The sequence below is a fragment of the Andrographis paniculata genome, unplaced genomic scaffold (genome assembly GCF_009805555.1).
Source record: "Andrographis paniculata isolate CXL003 unplaced genomic scaffold, ASM980555v1 Contig77END, whole genome shotgun sequence".
NCBI lineage: Eukaryota > Viridiplantae > Streptophyta > Magnoliopsida > Lamiales > Acanthaceae > Andrographis > Andrographis paniculata.
In genome coordinates, this window is record NW_026137614.1 from 3,316,919 (window position 1) to 3,338,725 (window position 21,807).

General features: G+C 29.8%; 1 protein-coding gene across 5 annotated transcripts; it reads left to right on the top strand.

Annotated features, from left to right (window-relative positions):
- The first annotated feature begins 4,954 nt into the window (after positions 1–4,954).
- LOC127266689 (OVARIAN TUMOR DOMAIN-containing deubiquitinating enzyme 12-like) lies at positions 4,955–14,454 on the top strand. 5 transcript variants are annotated; one of them, XM_051297035.1, is made up of 13 exons: positions 4,955–5,024; positions 5,175–5,303; positions 5,996–6,358; positions 6,462–6,634; positions 7,022–7,095; positions 7,495–7,549; positions 7,920–7,994; positions 8,096–8,169; positions 8,260–8,308; positions 13,407–13,491; positions 13,652–13,708; positions 13,930–14,022; positions 14,112–14,454. In XM_051297035.1, the coding sequence occupies exons 3-12, from the start codon at positions 6,022–6,024 to the stop codon at positions 14,013–14,015; spliced, it is 1,065 nt and encodes a 354-aa protein (XP_051152992.1). In that variant the 5' UTR covers positions 4,955–5,024; positions 5,175–5,303; positions 5,996–6,021; the 3' UTR covers positions 14,016–14,022; positions 14,112–14,454. The 5 variants fall into 5 exon arrangements, with proteins under 5 accessions (XP_051152992.1, XP_051152990.1, XP_051152993.1 ...); XM_051297033.1 differs by lacking the exon at positions 4,955–5,024 and having other exon boundaries at positions 5,031–5,303; XM_051297036.1 differs by lacking the exon at positions 4,955–5,024 and having other exon boundaries at positions 5,031–5,291.
- Positions 14,455–21,807: the final 7,353 nt, after the last annotated feature.

Below are 21,807 nucleotides of genomic sequence, written 5' to 3' on the forward strand. Positions count from 1 at the left end.
TTTAACTGTAACAAAAAGAGTATAAAATTAATAAATTAATTTATATTTGTTAATTATATTTCAAATATCAAACATACACGTCATCGTTTACATCAGCATATCTATAAAAACATGTTGCTTATTTATTTATTTATTTATTTTATGTTGCAATGGGTCTATTGAGTAAGTAAAAGTTTTCTTACCATTTCACTTTCTTACATAAAAACCATTTGTCCTCACCTTAAAAAACACTTTTTGCATTTTCATAATACTCCGTCCGTCCCGCATATTTTATTCGTTTTGCTGTAAACACGAAAATTTAGAAGGGATAATTAATAAATAATTAAAAATATATTAATAAAAATAATTATCGTATAATAAAAATAATTACGGATTAAGATTAAGAAAACTTATGAATATAAAATTATAAATTAAATTTTTTAAAAATAAGATTAAAATGTATAATTCTTTTCTTAAAAAAAGGAAAGTGACAAAATAAATGGAACAGACAGAAATAAAAAGATGGACCTGAAAAGTGGGACGGAGGGAGTAGAATTTAGAATTGAAAACTTGTATATATAAAATATAGATTAGTATGAACTATTTGGACCTACGCTCTTTTTATTGGTATCTACGGCTAATACTCCCTCCATCCACAAACTAATGTCCTACTTTCCTATTTGGGACGTCCAACAACTATTGCCCTATTTCATTTTTTAAACACAAATTTTACATTTTTACCCTTCATTCATTTATTATTTTTAATCTCCACCATACACTTAAGGGCAAATTTGTCCATTCATAACAAAAAGACAATCACCTAAAAAATCGTGTAAATATACTTCAGGACAATAGAAAATGGACGAAGGAAGTATTATGTAAGCTGTTTATTTTTACTATTAAAAAATCATATTTAATACTATTTAAAATATTATACTAAAATATTGTGTATATATATATTTTTATAAATATTACATTCAAATTTTAGTTTTCATTCAATAAAATTTTAAGGATCTATTTGGTTGTAATTCTTACGCAAATGTTTTTTATTTATTTATTTGTCGTATTTTTTTATTTCTATTTAGGAAGTATCAAATAAAAATATTTATCTATATTTTTTATATTACAATAAAATATATTTTTTTTTTATTAAAAACATTACATGAAACACATATTTATACTACATTGAATAATTATTTCACTTTAAATTTATACTATCCTCAAAACAAAAAATATATATTTATATATATACAATTAATCAGACATGATATGGTATAAATAGGTGTTGAAGTGATGTTTTGAATGTAAAATTGATTTTTAATATAATATAAAAAATAAAAAATAGATGTTTGATTTGATAATTTTTGGGGAAAAAAATGAGATAGAATAATATAAATCCAATCCCCAAAACAAACACACCCTTTTGTGAGATAATTTGGATTAGTATTTATATATATATATATAAGGTACGGTGAATTGTGTAAAGAATATAAAATAATAAATATGTGTAATATATTAATATTTTTTTGAAAAAATGTGTAACTTTTGAAAAAGAACACATTATAAATATATAATTAACAACTTGAAAATTTTACAGATTTATAATAAACTTATGAAGACACATTTGTCATATTTATCTGTGTTTTTTCCTTAGCTTTTTTAATCGAAAATAAACTTTTATTAGTCAATTCAATACTAATATGATATTGATTACTTTTAGTAACTTCAGATGAATTTGTTTTTAGTCCTTAAGCTCCGTATACGTGAACCTATAAAATATAGTTTTTTTTTTTAAGAAAAATAATAATAATAAAATTCAATAAGTGATTTCAGTCTGTATTTCAACCACTTTAAATATGTCAAAACATTAAAAATAAATTTACTTGCTCTGATTATCTCAGAATATTAGAAAATACAAAGAAAATACAGATGGTTGTAACTTGTTTGCTGACTTTAAGGGTAGAAAAGAGGTATTTGTTTATTTTGTGTTATTGGATTAATCAATTTTTTCATGTTACATACGAGAAATTGTACTGATAATATAAAAAATGCATTATTGAATGTTTTATGAGTGAATTAAATACCACATAAAATTAATATGTGTTTGTTTGTGGGTATGAATTTTGAGTTGGAATTTAAATAGTAAAAAAATTTGAATTGAAATAGTTGAATGAAGTGATAAAATAGGTATTGATGCTATGCTTTGAATGTAAAATTGATTTTTAGTACTCCCTCCGTCCACTTACAATGTTTACATTTACTTTTGACGCGGTGTTTAAGAAATAATAGTATTTTAATTATAGTGAGTAGTTAAAAGTAGTGTAACGATATTTTTGCCCTTACTTTTGTGTAAAAGGAATGATGTGATGTAAAGTAAGGGTATTTGTAAAAAAAAGTAAGTATTTAATGAAATGTTAACTTTGTAATTGGACGTCCCGATATAGAAATATGTAAATATTGTAAGTGGACATATATAGTATAATATAAAAAATAAAAAATGGATATTTGATTTTGATATTTTTAGAGAAAAAAAATTAAGTGAATAGTTAAAGTCTTTACCAATCCTCCAAACAAACACAGTTAAACTTTGTTTGATTATATAGTATGATTATTCTTTCTTACCAAAAAGACACTTAATAATCTTATTATTAATTATTGTAATATAAGTTATTTTATACTCCATATTTTTTTTTCTTTTTAATTAGAGCAATATAATATATAATAATATTAAAATTTAATTACGATATTGTCATGATATAATATATATATTGATATATTTTTTACTATTTATTAAATATATTTAATTTTGCCATCAAAACTATACATTATGTTTTAGTAATAAATTTTATAGCCTTCTTATTACTTTATATTATTGATTAAAATTTTAAAATAAATAAGTAAATTACATTTCAAATTAGATAAAAAATATTTAAAAAAAATTGTTACTTCGTCCCTTCGTCAACGTTTACAATAGTATGCTCATAGTTTTATTTTTTATGTCATTTTTTAAATAAGAAAAAAATAGTTTTAAAAGACTAAGAGATAATTCCTCAATTTTCGTCGTGTATATATATATATATATAGATATTTGGGTTCAACACAAAAATTTTAAAAAAAAAATTATTAAAAAAAAGCAAAATAATATAAATTTCCCATGTGATTTTCTTAATTGGTTTAAAAATTTATGTTCTGAAACTTAAAAAAACTACTGAATCTCTTCACCATGTGAAGTTACTAAAATACTCTCTGAGCACTCTTTTCTCCATATGCTTCCAAAAACGCTGGTTCTTGAACTTGGTGCCTCTGAAGAAGAATGGAGAAAGAAAGAAAATTGGAGAAAATGAATAATATAAAAGACTTGGTGGACCCGAAAAAGAATTAGGGAAGCAAAAGAAGAAATAAAGAAAATTGGAGAAAAAAAAACATAAAAAACCTGGTGAGTCTGAAGAAGAATTGGGGAAAAAAGGAATGAAGGAAAAAAAATTTGGGAACAAGAAAAAAATGAGGAAAAAAAAGAAAGAAAAAACTTGGTTAGCTAAGGAAGAATTGGAGAAGAAGAAGTAAGAAGAAAAAAAATTGAAGAAAAAGAAAAAAAAAAAAGAAAGAACCTAGTGGTTCGCCCGAAGAAGAATTGGGAAAGGAGAAGAAGTATGAAGAAAAAAACTTGAGGAAAAAGAAGAAAAGAAAAAACTGGTACGGTTGGGACGCAGTGAAGAAAAATTTGGGAAAAAAAAATACAAAAAAAAAGGATCCAAAAGTAAATTGAAATTGAATTAAGTTTCCATTTGTGTTCTAAAATTGGGTGCGAATGAATTTGCTTCCCACAAATCGATTGGCCGGCCTGTTAGAAAATATTAGGACCCAAGACCCGCCCCATCCCGCTTCAACCCGGCCCCAGGACCCGTCCCGGGAGGGCTCAGGGCAACCCGACAAACTTGGTTTTTTTTTTTTTTTTTTAAAATAATATATATATTTTTTTAAAAAAATAATTTAATACTAAAAACAAAAAATTATAATTCTAAAAATAAGAACAATCAAATATCGACAATAGTCCGTAGTGATGGCGGTCTAGTCCCGATTATAAAGAGAATTGTAGGATTAACAAATGTGAAGATAAATTTGATTTAAAATTAAAGTTCTATTTTATATTTAAATTTTTTTAAATAAATAAATAATATAATTTATATTGTATAAAAATATAAATAAATTATAATAATTATTAAAATATCCGGGTTAGGGTCCGGGTCCGGGATAGAGCGGGTTTATAGTAAAACCCGCAACCCGGTCGGGTCTAAAACTCAAAATCCACAACTCTCTCCGAACCAAATTATTTAGACTCGAACCCGTCCCGTTAAGACCGGGTCCGGGGCGGGTCCGGGGCTAACCCGCCCATTTGACATCCCTATTTTCAGCGGATTTTATGCTATTTTGTTTTAAAAAAAAATAAAAAAAGTGAAAAAATTGTTAAGGATATTTTGTAAATTTGTTTAGTAATTAAAAAAATAACAAAAAAAATAAATAAAAATGAGTGTATTCTTCCACTGTTTAAAAAAAAAAAATGCAATTTTTCAAAAAGATTAATGCATCACCCATATATATTCAAACAATTTCAACAGTCACATTCTAATAATAATATTAATAATAATTGTTATAAATGAATATAAAAAAAATATAATAATTAAAATATTAATTCTTTAAACTATTTTTTTTTTAAATATAGTAAGTGAGTAAATTTAACATACATACTTACATAAAAAAAAAATAAAAATCACAAAAAATCTGGCTAACCAGAAGTATTTATTATTGTAATATAATTAGTAAGAAGAAAACGTGAAGGCCGTACCGGAGAATATTGATAAAAACGAGAAAGAGACAAGAAAACGTGAAAGCGGACAAAGGTAAAGGAATCGGCGTCAGTTTGAGAACACCAGTTTCTTTCTGCTCCGCTCTGGGAATTGCGACGCCACCCCCACCCCACCCCACCCCCCATCTCAGCGAGAGAGATTCCACTTCCATTGTCCGCATCCCTCACTCACACCATCACAGTAATCCACCTCGTGACATGACACCCCACCCCCCGAAATTCTCGACATTTTTTCACATTACTATATAATAATTATAACAATAATCGTAATCCCTCCCAATTCTCCCCATATCATACGCTTCTCATGAATCAATCAATGAATATGCTGCAGAAACCATGGATGAATGATTGATGGATACCCTGATTTTGCCAAATGCTTCGGATTCCGATTTAATCGGCACGCTCAAGCTTGAAAGTTTCTGATTCCGTAACCGGGTCGATCTCCGCTGTATTGCCAAATGTACCTTGATTTTGATTTTGATTCATTTGATTTTTTCCCTCTTCGATTAGATTGCAGGCGCTGCTGCCATTTCTGTTCAATTGGGTTTTGGATTTATGCTCTGCTGTGATCACAGCCATTTTGTGTTGTGGGTTTGTTTTTGTGGTGCTGAGCTTAGGAATTAATTGATTCATATACAGTGAACTAACTTAGTATATTGTTTGCAGTTAGGGCTGTTCTTGTGATGAATTTAATCGAAGATCATGAGCGTAGAGTAGTAGGAAGATCAATTCATCAACATATTGTTGTAGTGCTCTATTTTTTTCTCCTTACAAAAATCACTGGTGTGAATTGACATGTACGTGCATGGAGACAATCTGTGATTGATGATGATAATGGTCTATTTTGGCAACTCTTTGTTTCCTTTTTTGAATGATAGGGGGCAACTGTGTGTTTCTTTTTTTGAATTATAGGTTTAATTTAGTTGCATTTAGAGGAAGTTGAATTAACTGACTTGTATTTATGGCCATGTTTTTGAGCATTACAATTGTATTTGATTTGAGTGGCTAATATGTGAAAGTCAGCTGGATCTACTTTCTTGCTATTGTGCATAGATCTTTTGTTAAGAAAGTTATTTGGATTGTATTTCCAGTGTTGATTTTATAGATTGACAATTGTGGGACCTGCTAATATCTATTCTTGAATCCTGGCAGATATCTCAAGATATCGTATACTCAAGATGCTTACATATGAGCAAGATCCTGATGTTGTTCGTTGGGGACTTCAGCTTTTTGACGGAGACCCTTATGCTAATTCTGGATATTGCAGTTCGATGGTCCAGCATAACACAGACTGTTATCCTGCACAGTACTTAAAAGGATATCAGTATGATCCAAACTACAGCTATATGGGAAATCATGATGTTTCTATCAATTGTCTTCAAGAAGGATTGTCGCAACTTTCTGTAACGGAACCAATCAAACCTTCTTTCCAAGAGGGGGCGGAATATCTACAGACTTCATTTTGTTCTCAGGATTGGTTTCCACAATCGCTAGGAAGCTTTGATTATGTTAGAGGTATGCTTGCTTCCCAGACGCCTTTTGCCTTTGACCTTTGTCTCATATCACCATGTCTTTGTTTTTTTAATGGATTTTTCATAAAAGTCCTTATGACTTGCAGAAGCTGATAATCAACATGAAGAGGAAACTGATGTGGGAATTTCAGCTTCATGTTCCAGCACAGGAGATGAATCATATACTGGGGAGGAATGGTCATACTTTCTAGAACTAAGGGATGAACATGCTTTGGATGGTGAAGTGGGCAAAAGGCTGAACCAGATGGTTCCTGTTCCTGTAAGTATTCTCTGCGCGAATTAATAGTTCTTGTAGCAAAACAGAAACATAACAACATGAAAGTCACAGATCTACTCTGATAGAGGGACATATTTGATACCTTGTTACTTATTGTACTTGAAATTTTTGGTCTCTAAAGCCCTGAATTGTAGCTAAATGTTTTGTAGAGACAAGACATATGTGAAAGGTTTCACTTCATATGTACGTATATGTTTGTGTGTGTCTGTGACTCTGTTTTTGGGTTGATATCTGTTGTTTACCGTTTAATGGCCTAGTCTCTTCAGGAGTCATTTTCTATTACTTGAACTGTAGTTATATGCATAAACACATTCTGCTTGCTTCACTCCTATTAACATTACTCTCATCTATTGGGGCCCATCTTTGCAGCATATTCCAAAAATCAACGGTGAAATACCATCCATAGATGAAGCAACTTTAGATCATCAAAGACTTCTGGACAGGTACTAACGCATCATGTATCTTTACATGAAGTTCAATAAATGCAGTAGACTTGTTATTTTGTTTTTCAGTTTGGATTCATAAAGTATACAAAAGCATATCTTTTTGTTTTTATGTTTTGTTTGATTATTTTTCAACATATGTTATAAAAGTCAAATCTTTCTTTCCTTATTTTCTTTAGACAAATACAATAGTAAATATGGTGCATGGCTTATGTATCTGTTATTTACTGGAGCCCATTTCTACTAACTTTTTACATGCTTTCAATTCATACATAGTTTTGACTTTTGACAGGGTATAATATATGCCCTGGTTCTCTTTCTCAAAGGCTAATCAAACAATGATAATAAATTTTATACATTTTTATAAATGTCAATACATGTAATGTTTATCTTGTGTAGATTGCAGGTGTATGAGCTGATTGAATTTAAGGTACAAGGTGATGGTAACTGTCAGGTTAGTCTTTGAGTTGCTTCACTTAACTATTGCTTTAATTGCTCCCCACTTGGATATTCCAATGCATATTAGATGCTCAAATAGTTCAACTGATCGTGAGATTATAATATCTTCTCATTAACTGATATTGTGGAAAAAAAAGAAAACTCATTGAATCAACCTTGCATATCCAATAACAATAATCTGGTGCCATAAATAGATTTGATTACTTCAATGAAATTTTTGTCTTTTATCGAAACCGACTACACTTCATATTTGAATGAATATAATTTTAAGTTTGCCCCCATTAGTCCAGATCAAAATTGCTTTTAAAGATTCTCAATAAGTGTAACCTCTGGACACGTGGTTCTAAGGTTTTAAGTTTTTTCAGTTTCGAGCTCTGTCAGACCAATTTTACCGTACTCCCGAGCATCACAAATTTGTCAGACAGCAAGTTGTAAATCAGGTTGAAACATTTATTGTGCAAATATCCTTTCCGACTCTTTTTGGTTCCACCGTTTGGTTTTCTAAGTGATGTTTATTCTGCTGCAATAACTGAAATTCCAGCTTAGGTCTTTTCCAGAGATGTACGAGGGTTACGTACCAATGGTTTACGAACACTATTTGACAAAGATGTCCAAGTAGGTTGTTGCATTTATTTACCTTTGTTTACTCCAGTATTGAGCCAATAACTTGACTGATTTGTAATGTAATGGGATGATCCATTATAGGAGTGGAGAATGGGGAGATCATGTAACCTTGCAAGCTGCTGCTGATTCAGTATGTTTTCTTGCATCTTTAGTATCATTAATATTTAACATGCAAACACCTTTGTTTGTTATTTGTAAAGCAGATAGTACTAATTCAAATTTTATTAACTAGATAGTTGGGTTTAGGGCAAGATTCATAGGATAGCTAAAGGATAGGAGAATACACATTGATATGAATGGAATTTTAGGATTAGGACAAGATACATAGCAATATACCATAGCTAAAGGATAGGGGAACTAGACCCAATCTACCCTTGATTACAAATTCTGAACAACCTTTCTCCCTCTTTTTGCAAAATGGTCCACAAAAGAGTTCACATTTCAAGGCACATGGGAAAGTCACGAGGTGATACTTGGAAAGGAACCCTCCAAGTTTATTGATATCAACATATAACTTTCATGGTCCTGAAGTTCCTTGAATTCAACCAAATGCATTGGTGGAACTGCAACTCAAAATAGAATTTGGAGAGCTGTCCCAGTTGGTTGTCCAACAAATGCTCAAAAGTATGAATAGTAGCCGAAATATGTACAACATTGGAGTCGGCTATACCAGTACATTTGGAATCGATGAAGATGATTTGCCTATGTTGGCCTCTAATGACCATAACAATACTTGCTAGCCCTAGTTTACCAAAATCCGAGCCGTCTGAATTGTTTTTCCACCATCCTGGTTCCGTATTAATTCAAACTGAAGGGTCTCTCTTTGGTCAGATAGGTGGCTAGTGTATGGTATATCTTACAAATTATTTATAATGCAAGCAAGGTGGACATCTAATGATAGAAACAAGATAACTAGATAAGATTAATCAAATGATATCAATCGTGTGTCCAATCAAATGGAATCAACTGTTTTGAGCAAGCCTCTAGGATACTTTATTTCCAAAATTGAGAATGATATCTCAAACCCTAGCTACTCCTTAACTACTACTACCTAAACCCTACTTATTAAAATTAAAATAAGTAACAATAAATAAACCAAACCCAAAATAATAAAAGTTCATAATTAAAAGCCCAAGCTTGCGAAAGCAAAACTAAGCCCATCCCCGCCTCTGGTACACCAACATGAGCCTTGTTGCCCTCTCCTCATTCCCGAGCTCCTGCCCCTGCTCCCTATCAACTCTATCTTTGTTTGAAACAAACTTATCCTTAAGGTTGAAGTCCGGAAACTGACTTTGGAAACCGGTTTACTTATCCAAGTCATGTGATACCCTCGGAGTTGGGTTGTTGCTTAGCCAACTCCCGTGTGTGGATGATCCAGTGTTAGGTCATCCGAAGTTGATTAAAGGTTAAATGGATTGAATAGACTACTCATGACAACAATGTGCAAATTCATTTTCAGGAACCCTACTGAAAAATTCTAGAATTAAGCGTGTTTGCCCTAGAATAATTTGAGGATGGGTGACCTCCCGAGAAATCTCCCAAGGTGCGTGTGAGTAAGGATAAAAACGTGCTTGAAGGACTCGTATTGACCTATGGGGCCAGTCTACAATTCTGACACACCTGACTTTGGTGGCTTGCGGGCCGGAGTGTCACAAGTCACATTATCAGTCTATTGCCCTACCTATTTAACCAACAATTGCTTTTCATTTGCTCAATTCTCACGCTTTTGTTGTCAAACTAGCACATTCTCAGGGTCAAACACTGGCCCCATTAACGACTCCAAACTTTCTTGTAACTCCATCTGGTGGTCGCCCACCACTCGGCACATTGTCGGATCCTTTTCTAACTCCGGTCGTCCACCACCCCACTCGAAATTCATTATCAGTGTTTCTCAATTCGTAAGAACTTCTAGCGTGGCATGCCAAACGATATCGGTAGGTTCCTGCACACCCCTTTTGACTCTTGTCTATATCCGTCACCAAACTGCACTTGGAATTTGCCTGTCTTATCCGAGTTCAATTGTAGCATGGAAACCAAGTGTGATACCCCCAGAGTTGGGCCGGTGCTAGGCCAACTTCCGTAGATGAGCCGGTGCTAGGCCAACTTCCGTAGATGAGCCGGTGCTAGGCCAACTTCCGTAGATGAGCCGGTGCTAGGCCATCTGAAATTAAATAATAATTAAATGGATTGAATAGACTACTCATGTCAACAATGTGCACATTCTTTTTTTAGAAGCCCTACTGAAAGAAGTTTGGAGTTAAGCGCTTGCCCTAGAGTAATTTGAGGACCCCCAGGGAAGTCTCCCATGGTGCACGTGAGTGAGGACAGAAGCGTACTGGAAGAACTCGTATTGACTTGTGAGGCCAGTCTTCGATCCCGACATGCTCGACTTCGCGTGACTTGCGGTCCGGGGTGTCACACCAAGGAAGAAGAAATAAATTTGTGACTTGTGCCACTATTAATCAAAATCCTCACCGGGCATCCTTCAACCACGCTCCGAACCTCATAGTGCGAAGGCTGAAAATCGAAAAACCACCATCTTCCTCATTCAAACCCTTTTGAATCTCCTGAATGTCCACGGAATTGCTTAAAAGGGCAATCATGACTGAGTGTAAAGAGTTTTTAACACCCTAAAGTATAGACCCCTTATCCTTAATTCTGCTAACACTGTTGGCGGAATCTGAGTGAATTTGAATCGAGCTGTAGACTGTCAGGACACCTCTGAATCTGTTCTTGGGGCTGTCCCGGGGACTGCCCCCTGTCTTAGAAAATTACTGCTTGAACCCTGCACATTGCTGCCAGTTGTTACATAATTACTTTCCCCCAACAACTTCGAAAAATTGACTGAATGTGTTGCTGAAATATTGAAAGTCTGATCCCCTCTCCCTCCATTTGAAATGTTGAAAGTCTGGTCAACTCCATCGGGGTCTTCAAATCATTTGGGGTGTAGCAGCCGTAAGGAGCCTCAAATCAGGCCCTTCAGTCCATTCATGAAATTCCTCAAATAGTGTTCCTCAGATAGGCCTGGCACCTGGCTTGCCAATTGGACAAACAACGACACATAATTCTTGCTACATTTTGGAAAACCTATAGTGTTGGTGATTGATCACAAACAATATCATTGGTTCATTAGATTATCTATCACATATTGTTCATCTAGTATATCATATTTAATTCTCATTGTTTCATTGTTGGATGAATTATGTTTAGTTCCATCAAAAGATTTTACTAGAAGTAGAAGCAATTTTATGCTTTTCCTCTATTATTTATTGACCAGATATTTAATTGCAAACTCTAGTTCATATCTTATGGCAAGCATTTCACAAACTAGATTGCAGATGTTCTATGCCCTTTCTGGCTTGACCACAAACATATAAAGACACATTTAATGCTTTAACATCAGACTTAAATATCTCGTCTCTTGGTATATGCACATTAGAACTAAGCACCATAACTAATAAAGGAAATACCCTTTCATAAGAACACTACATTTTAGAACCCCTTAACTTCGTATATAAAATGATGGTTTCCAATTTTTATTCTTTGTTTCATCCAATTCATCCAGTTATCATGTGTAAGAGCTACTAAATGATGTTGTATTCCTTAAGACTTCAATGTAAGTATAAAACTACAATTCCCCTGATTTAGGTATAGTTTAAATAGATTGATAAGACTATTTATATCATAAAGTGTGTTTTTATTTCTGGGAGCCTACCACTAAGAACATTAGGGGCATGTTCTTTTGTGATTTCAAATTGAAATCAACACGTAGTTTCCAATAAAAATAAAGTATTTCCTCTTACAAAACATCACATCAAAATACTATTTAAATAAAAACTCAAATCAACAGTTCATTTCAAATCAATTTCAAACCACAACCAAACAAACCTTAGATTAAGTGTGAGGTTTGGAGTGTGTGCATGTGAGAACAAAACACACTCAAGGAAATGTATATAGCCTGCAGAGCTAGTCCACGATCATAAAACACATCCAAAATTAACCTACGGAGCTAGTCTACGATCATAAAACACATCTGGTAAAAAATATAAATATATACTTGTATTGATCTTGAACTTTGTTAAAAATATATATATGCACTTTTATTTATCTTTAGGGAATGCAAATATAATAAAAGGTGCAAATCAATAGACTTTGGCATTGGTTCACATACATTTGAAAATTTTAAAACCCAATATATTGTTTATTTTGGAAGTTTGGAAATTCTTGAATACATCATTTATGTAATGAGCAAGCTATACAACTCTTTAGATGAATTGTATATTTTTCTAGATTATGCTGCCATGCCCTTCTCACTCATACGGCACAATCATTTTTACCAAAATATATATATCGACACTTTTCATTGTATTAATTTTGTTTTCCTTATGGCCATTATCTTATAATCCTTTGAAATCCTTTTTTTATTTCTAGCTAATTAAATAAATCTCATTATCAACACAGATCATTTCACCTAGCTTTGTTATAACTTGTGCACACCCTAAGAAATGTCTTAACTTACTCCAGCACAAGAATGTTATATAATCATAGACTGACCCTACATATCGACATGAGTAATTGGGTACTTTTAGTGTATTATGGGAAAGTTTCCAATGGGTCGTTCATTGTGAAACTATCCCAGATTAAGTACACTTAATTCTGGAATTGTACTGGTTGGCTCCCAAGAATGAAGTGCACCTTGCTATTAGAAAGAGTTTTATGAGTTGTCTTAAATATTTTCCCATTTTAGGATATTACAATGCTACCCTAATAGTTCACAATCTTGTGGCTTGCCTTTGCGTAAAATTTCCAACCAACAATTTCATTTTCACACTTTTTCTTGATCTAAGTAGTGGTGTATATATCTCATCTAATAGCACCTATTTATAGGTGTTGTTTATTGATTTCTTTTATATTATTGTCTTCATACCTATGCTTTAGTGTTTTACAAATCTTGAATTATTGTAAAGTTTAGGTCCGTGCTTTGTAGATTTACTGATCAAAATCTGTACTTGCAACATTGATAGTTGGTGATCCACCACCAAATTGTCTGATTGAGAATCTAGATCTCAAATTAGTTATTTTTTTTTTTACCATAACTGTAATGATACTCGGATATTCTTGTTCAAAAACGGAATAGAGATGATCTATGCAAATATCTTAATGGTGTTGCGACATGAACTTTGCTGAGTAATTAATGGAGGCTGATCCTCATTCTCAACTTCCTGCAGTATGGTGTAAAGATATTTGTCATAACATCATTTAAGGACACATGCTACATTGAGATTGTGCCAAGCGTTCAAAAATCTGAACGAGGTATATTTTTCTTCAATGCGAGATCCTCAATATTCAATACAAAAACTTCTCGTGATTATTTATTTGTAGCAACCAAGGAAAATTACATCATTCATTACTATTATTATGATTAACTTCTTACTCAATTATTAATTATAATGTACTATTATTCTTTCCACAGTTATTTCGCTGAGCTTCTGGGCAGAAGTTCATTACAACTCTATATATCCTCAAGGAGGTAAAATTCCGAGTTATTTGAAGCCAATCTGAAATGCCCTCCCATGTTAACCTTATTTTAAACTCAATTGGAATTACATTGTCCCCTGTCCGACTTATTTCTTACTACGATATATTTGTCTTGAAGAATTTTTATAGAGATAAAATCCTGTGCATTCTGAAGTTTCGAATTTATTTCTGATGATCAAATAACTTAAATGGGATGTTTACATTATTTATCAGAGTGTCCAACCTTTCGGACAAAGAAGAAGAAGAGATGGCAATCTACACAACATGAGCATGTGGATTTACCTGATAATTTCTGTTGATGAGATTGTAAGTGAACAATTTATATTGCATGTGTTCTACATATGAAGTAGTTTTAGCTTAGCGATTCTCCTGACTAATTGCTTCTCCATATGCAGACATGGATGCCATAAACAGACTGTACTGATAAAATCTCCCTGCTGATTAGACTAAATTTGATTCTTTCCTTGAATTAATAAAATGTCGAAACATGAATAATGGGCTCCTTGCCTCCTCGGTTTACTTTAGATCCTTCTGCTTTGTGCTGTATAGGATGTCTTCTTTCAGACAGCCTTTGGATCATTGAAAGTATTTGTATAATGTTGCTGTGTAACATGGAAAGTTTTATCTAACAGAAACTGATGTTATGAGGCTGGATTTAAATGCGCTGTTGCTTTGTCTCTTGTCTTGCAAATATTCCCTGTACGGGTTTTGAAGTTATAATATTATACTGATTGATGTGACCTAAAAAAAATGGTATTTTAGAGTGTATTAATGTAGTGAGAAATTATTTTTGATAGATTAAATGTATAAATAATTGCGACATTTTTGTAAATAAATATAATATAGATAAATGAAAACATGCATGAATTTGGTGACAGAGGGTACAATAGATTGGTGAATATACAATTATACATTCTTGTGCACTTTATTTATGCTCTATGTTTGTTGTCCAAAATTTCTAGTGGTATACATGAACATATATGGGATTTAAATAGCACATGTTATTTATGTTAGTTAATACTCCCTCAGTCTTAATTCGATAGTCATATTTTATTATTTTTGCTCATTTTAAAATAATAATTTTATTTTTATAAATAATCATATCCTCGTAAAATCATAATATTTTTTTTTATTATTATTACATAAATGACATTATGTTTTACACTTAAATTAAAATACACTCACAATATAGTAAAAAAATTATTTTATCCATAGTTTTCACTGGCTATCAATAATAAACTTATCTTTGGAGACGGAGGTGGTTATGTATTGTGCTGTATTAGTATGTGATATATGTTATGAAGAATTGTGTGAAAAGTATAAAATATATTATTTTAAATTAAATATTTGATTTGATTTCTTTTTTTACTTTTTCTAATGAGTATTTGAAGATTTTTTTTTTTAACATTTTGACTTTCGTAAAAATTTTTTTTTTGTTTCTTATTATTTTTAGAATCGCAATTGAGAAATAATATCGAGTGATGGTTTTATAAATAATAAAATTTTAATATGAGAAGTGTTTCTTTATTTTTAATTTGTAATTGAATTTTTTATTTGAATTTTGATTTTGATATTATTTTAATATAATATTTTGTGAGAGAAAATAATATATTTTTATTAAAAATCAAAAACATTAGTAAATAATATTAATCTTTGTTTGAAAACATAACAAGCAAATCCTTTGTAAAGTTGAAATTATTTACTATAATATTTTAAATAGAAAATATATTTTTAAATTTAATAGTTAAAACATAAATATTTAATATAGTATTCTTTAAACAACATATATTATTATATTTGTATACTAATTATTAGTAACCTACACAATTGCTCATGCAGAATAATATTCCCACCCTCTCCTCTATTTTGTCCACGTTATAATAGAATAAATCCTCTATTTTGTCCACGTTATAATAGAATAAGAATTTATGTAAAGTATAATTAGTAAATAATTAAGAAAGTATTAATAAAAATAATTGAATAATTTAATTAAGATTAATAAAATTATAAATTATAAATTTTAAAATATGATTAAAGTGTATAATTATATATATATTTTAAAAAAAGACAAATTATTTGGAAATGATAAAAATGAAAAAAAATGAACATTTTATGTAGGACAGAACGAGTAATTTTATTCGACGTTTAAATTTTGTTTTCTTGTTAAGTCAATTTAAAATAAATAGTTCATATAATAATATGAATCATTTATATCTTTTGTATTTACTTTTAGGAAATTATAATCTAATACAAATTAATCAAATTTAATTCATATATCATATAGTTTAATAAAATCACTCCACTAGTTGTCAATTCGCTTCTTTGTCTATGGTTAAATATATTTAATTTTTAAGTCAAATTTTTGTAGATCGAGCGGTGATGTATCACTCTCTTAAGAGTTAGGATTGGAGTTCAATCCCGAATAGGTATAGTTGAGTTGGGGGTGTGCGTGTATAGGTAAAAATATGTATATATATATAGTTACATTAGTAAATAATATGGCTTGAAATGAATATCTTTTAAACTTTTACGTGAAATGATAGAAATATTTTATAATTTTATGAAGTTTATATTTACTAAATAAGAAAATATGGTTATTATTTTATTAACATTCTAAATAATAAGAACATTTTTTTTTTTTTTTCAGATAAGCTAATGATGTGTAGATCATTACACTGACCAGAGACACCCATAAAATTTATTTCTTATTAATATATGACTTAACTCAAGTAATGATGTCATTATAAGTACTAATAAAACAGTTCTATATATTTTTTTAAGAGAATATCTTAATACTGAAAAACAAATTGCATATGAGTATTCCAAAAAGTACAAGTCAAAGTAAAAATCAGGCCAGGGCCAAGACGAAAAAAGGGCCCTAGCCCAGGGCCCAAAATGAAAAGAGCCCATCATGTTGGTATATATATATCTGATGTTTTAAAAAATAAAAATAAATAATAAATTTATAATTGAAAAAAGTTAAAAGACTTTGGCGTACCGTTGCAATGGTAGTTTCTATGTAATCTCTATAGGAACTTTAAAAGGAAGTTGCAGAATTTCTCTCTGCATTGAAGAGTTTTTTTAGACCGTTTTTAACTTTTTTTTTTTTTTTTCATTTTATAAATTTCTTTTAAGTTTTATCTCAATTTTCTTATTTTCTTCCTTCAGTCATTCTTTCTGTGTTCTCCATCTTCATCCATTCATCTTCACACAATCACAACGTGATTTTTTGTTTATGCAATCTACAATTTTTTATAAGATTATTATTATTTTTTTTATCTATTTACTTATAGCCTGATAGTTTATAAATTTATTCATCAATTTTTATTTTATTTTTTACATCAAAACTAAAATTAAAACTTAAAATTTCATAACAATAAAAGTTTTGTTAAGTGAAATTCTCTTAGATTTTGTTCTATGGAGTACAGAATAAGGTTAGATTTTATTGTTTTACATTTTTAATAGTGTATATTTTTGTTAATGTTTATTATTTGATTTTTTAATATTTATTATATGGTATTTTTTCTATTGCAAGTACAAGATAAAGAAAAAAAAAACAAGAAGAAAATTCAAATTCTAAATCTCTCAAAATATTTTTTCCGTAGAATCAAGGTAACGACTAACAAGGTTTAATTTTTTTTTTTATTTTAGGGATTAAACTCTTTTATTATTTTATTTTGTTTTTAATTGTCTTGTGTTATATACTTATATATATAGATATTAATATACATATATATTATTGTTTCATTTATATGTCTAATTTTTAGAACCTTTAAAATTTGAAATTTTATATATTTTTACTAATTATGTATACTCCCCCCGTCCCGTTGGAAGGGTGGCGTTTGCTTTTTGCACATAGATTTTTTAATATTAGTATTATATTGGATTGTAGTAAAAAGGACAAACATACCCTATTAGTATGGTGTAATATAAAAGTAATGACATTTGTGTAATATATTGTAAGTTAAATTAGGAAATGGTAACTTTGTTTTGGGACGGACGAAAATAAAAAAATGGTAACATTTCAATGGGAGAGAGAGAGTATTATTTATTAGTTTTTCAATGCAGGTAGCAAGGAACACGCAATAAAAATTGACAGTAAAGCAAAAAAGAGGAAAATTCATCGGGTAGTGTTGTTCTTTTATTGTTTTCTTTATATTTATAAATTTTTTAAAATGCTATCTAAAAAACATTTATCAGGAAGTGAAAAAAGAAAAAATAAGAAAACAAGAACAATTAATAAAATCACAAAAATTAGCTTTAGATAAAATTTTTAATAAGAATATAGGTCATTCTACGGGTTTTGATGAATTAAATGATAATTGTATTGAATATTCTAAATCTATTGAAAATTTAAATAGCAAAGATATTGTCGATAGTAATATTATCAATAATAATAATAATAATAATAATAATAATAATAATAATAATGAAATATGATTAGAAATTGATGATAGTGATATTTTTATTTAGATATTTATGATCCTAAAAATTGGGATAATCTTGATAGTATAAAAAAATATTTTAATTGAAAATGGACTTAGAAGAGAATTAAGTCTTACTTTTCCTTTCAGACATTTTTCATATGTCCATTACTCTATAAAATTAAATAATGGAGAAACTATTGATAGAAAATAGTTAGTTTATTCTAAACATGTAGATAAAATATATTGTTTTGTTGTAAAACGTTTAAAAAAAATAACATTAAATGTTTGTTGGCAAATGATGGATTTAAAGATTGGAAACATTTAGCCGAAAGACTTAAACAATATGAAAATAGTATTGAACATATAACATATATGAATACTTGGAATGAATTAAAAATAAGATTAAATAAAAATCAAACAATTGATAAAGATATTCAAAAAGAAATTACAAAAGAAAAGGAACGTTGGAGACAAGTTTTAATTAGAATAATTTCTGTTATAAAATGTCTTTCTAAATATAATTTAGCTTTTCGAGGTTCGAATGAAAAACTTTATCAAGACAGTAATGATAATTTTTTAGGAATAATTAAAATGATTTGCTGAATTTGATATAGTTATGCAATATCATATTAGGCGTATTCAAAATAATGAAATTCATTATCATTATTTTGGTCACAAAATTCAAAATGAATTAATTTCTTTATTGGCTCATAGTGTTAGAAGTTCAATTATAAAAATTATTAAAGAGTCAAAATATTTTTCAATAATTCTAGATTGTACCCCGGATATTAGTCACCAAGAACAAATGACTTTAATTGACCGTTGTATAGATATGTCAAGTAGTAAAATTAAAATCGAAGAATACTTTTTACAATTTTTGCAAGTAGAAGATACAAGTGTTTTAGAACTTTTTAAAGAATTGACAAATGCAATTGAATACCTTGATCTTAATATTGATAATATAAGGGGTCAATGTTATGATAATTGATCTAATATGAAAGGTAAACACCAAAGAGTTCAAAAAAGATTACTTGATATAAATCCTAGAGCATTATATATGTCATGTGCTTGTCATAGTCTTAATCTTACACTTTGTGATATGACATATTCTTGTACAAAAGCATTATCATTTTTTGCAATTGTCCAACGTATATATACATTATTTTCAAGCTCGACAAAAAGATGGAAATTTTTGCTCGATAATATTTCAAATTTTACCTTAAAATCTTTGTCAAACACTCGTTGGGAAAGTAGAATTAAAAGTGTTAAAGCTATTAGATTTCAAACTCCTCAAATTAGATTAGCTTTGTTAGATTTAATTAATTCATGTGATGATGTTAAATAAAAAAGTGAACCTGAAAGTTTGATTGGTTCACTTGAATCCTATGAATTTTTACTTGTATGATTATTTGGTATGATATTTTATTTGTTATTAATAGAATGAGTAAAAAATTACAATATGAATTTGTAAGTATTGATACGGCTATAAAACAAATAGAAGATACTTTATTATTTTTTGAAAAATATAGAAATGAAAGACGTTTCAATAGTATGCATGTTGCAAACGAAATTGCTTTAGTTATGGATATCGAATGCGTATTTCCAACTAAACGTCGTATTTTTAGAAAAAGAAAAATTGATGATAGTGATCAAAATGAACAAGTACAATCAGAAGAAGAAAATTTTAAAGTTAATTATTTTTTAGTTGTAGTAGATATGACCATTACTTCATTAAATGATAAATTTATACAGTTGAAAATGTTTAATAGCATTTTTGTTTTTTTTTTTATTTAATTCACAAAAATTAAAATCTTTAGACAATAAGAAGTTAAAAGAATATTGTATTGTTTTATCAACTATTTTTTCTCATAATAATATTTCTGATATTGACCTAAAAGAAATGATTGCTGAATTAAAAGTTCTACGAATGATTTTACCTGATAACTTAATGTCACCGATTGAAATTCTTGAATTTATTAGAGCGGTTGATTGTTGTCCTAATGTTTCTATAGCCTATCGCATTTTATTAACTGTACCAGTAACAATAGCATCAGCTGAAATTTTTTTTTCAAAATCAAAATTATTAAAAACTTATTCAAGATCGTGTATGTCTCAAGAACGATTAAATGGTTTGGCTATGTTGTATATTGAAAAAGAAATGTTAGAAAAAATTAATATTGATATTATTATCGATGAATTTGCATATAAAAATGCTAGAATAAATTATTTTATTTAATTATTTATATTTTTATTATTAAAAAAATTATTGTGATATATTTTAGGGGCCCATGCTTTGAATTTCGCCCCAGGCCTATGAAACCTCAGGAATAGGACTGGTAAAAATTATCGGCAAAAGATTAGTTAAGTTGTATCCAAATTCATTAGTTGTTATGAGTAATCTAATAAAAGAAGATGAAGTGTACAATCATTATTAAGACAAATAACAAGAAATTCAAAAACTGATCAAGAAATGAGATACCTCCTCCTTTAGTCAAGCATTTTTTATTCGAAGATGCTACTCATCAAACCCTATCTTTCCAAGCATGGCGGACCCTTCACAATTAGGGAACACGAAATTCTACAATGTGTCATGCAAATAATAGTTTTTGTTTTTCAAGCTCTTATTATTTGCCTGCAGCACAACATTATCCTGCTTGTCTTGTTGTGCCTGATGATAACATCAAGAATCATAACTGTAATATAACAATGTGTAGTTAAATTGTGCCTTTTTAGGGCTGGAAATTTCAACTGCAGTTTGGGTTTGGATTAGGTTGAATTGGACTAATTTATAATTGTATGTACTAATAGAGACCATAATTAACTCTAATGTGTAAATGTATTAATAAATGGATGGCTCCAAGTTTGAAGAAGTAGTTTGGATGATGATGTGTATAGTTGACTGCACCAACTCATAAAAAGAAAGAGTTAAAAATCTAGTGATGATGTTTTAAATAAGATATACAAAATATATTATTCACCAAACAACGATATTACACTTTCACAAACTTATCAAATAATTTTTATCAGTGTTTTTTCCAATATGAATGTTGTTATCTATATTGTTAGCATTAATGCCATAAGCCAACATACGTAAGGATATTGTACATTTTTTTATTTGTCATAGGCTAAGTCTTCTCGTAACATCAGTATTAGGAATGTGATATCTGATAGCAAGTCATTCAGTAAGTACAAGAAAGAACATGAGAAAATGTTAAGAAATTCATAAAACACCTCAAGGAGAGGAATCCAAAAAAGAATGGTTTTGTCTACACAACTAGGAAACCATGGATTGTTGTAGGTATGCATAATATGAACTACAAGTGTGCTTCCATTTTAAAATTTACCTTTCTAGTTTTAGAGATATTTTTGACATTGATAAGAAGAATGATTGCTCGAGGAGAGCCTTTGGTCAATGTTGGCCAAATTTCCAGGGCCACAATCCTTTTGAATATTTTTATACCAGTTGTTGTGGAGCTTGACGATATGGTTGTTGGTGGTCTTATCAATAGCTATGGGGTTGAGATGAGCTCCTATATTTATAAAATGATATCAGATACTGTGGCTACTTATGAAGTTGTTTTAAATGATGGGTGATTGGTTAGAACCAAAAAGGATAATGAGTACTCCGAGTTGTTCTATACGATATCCCATGGTCTCAGAGGCG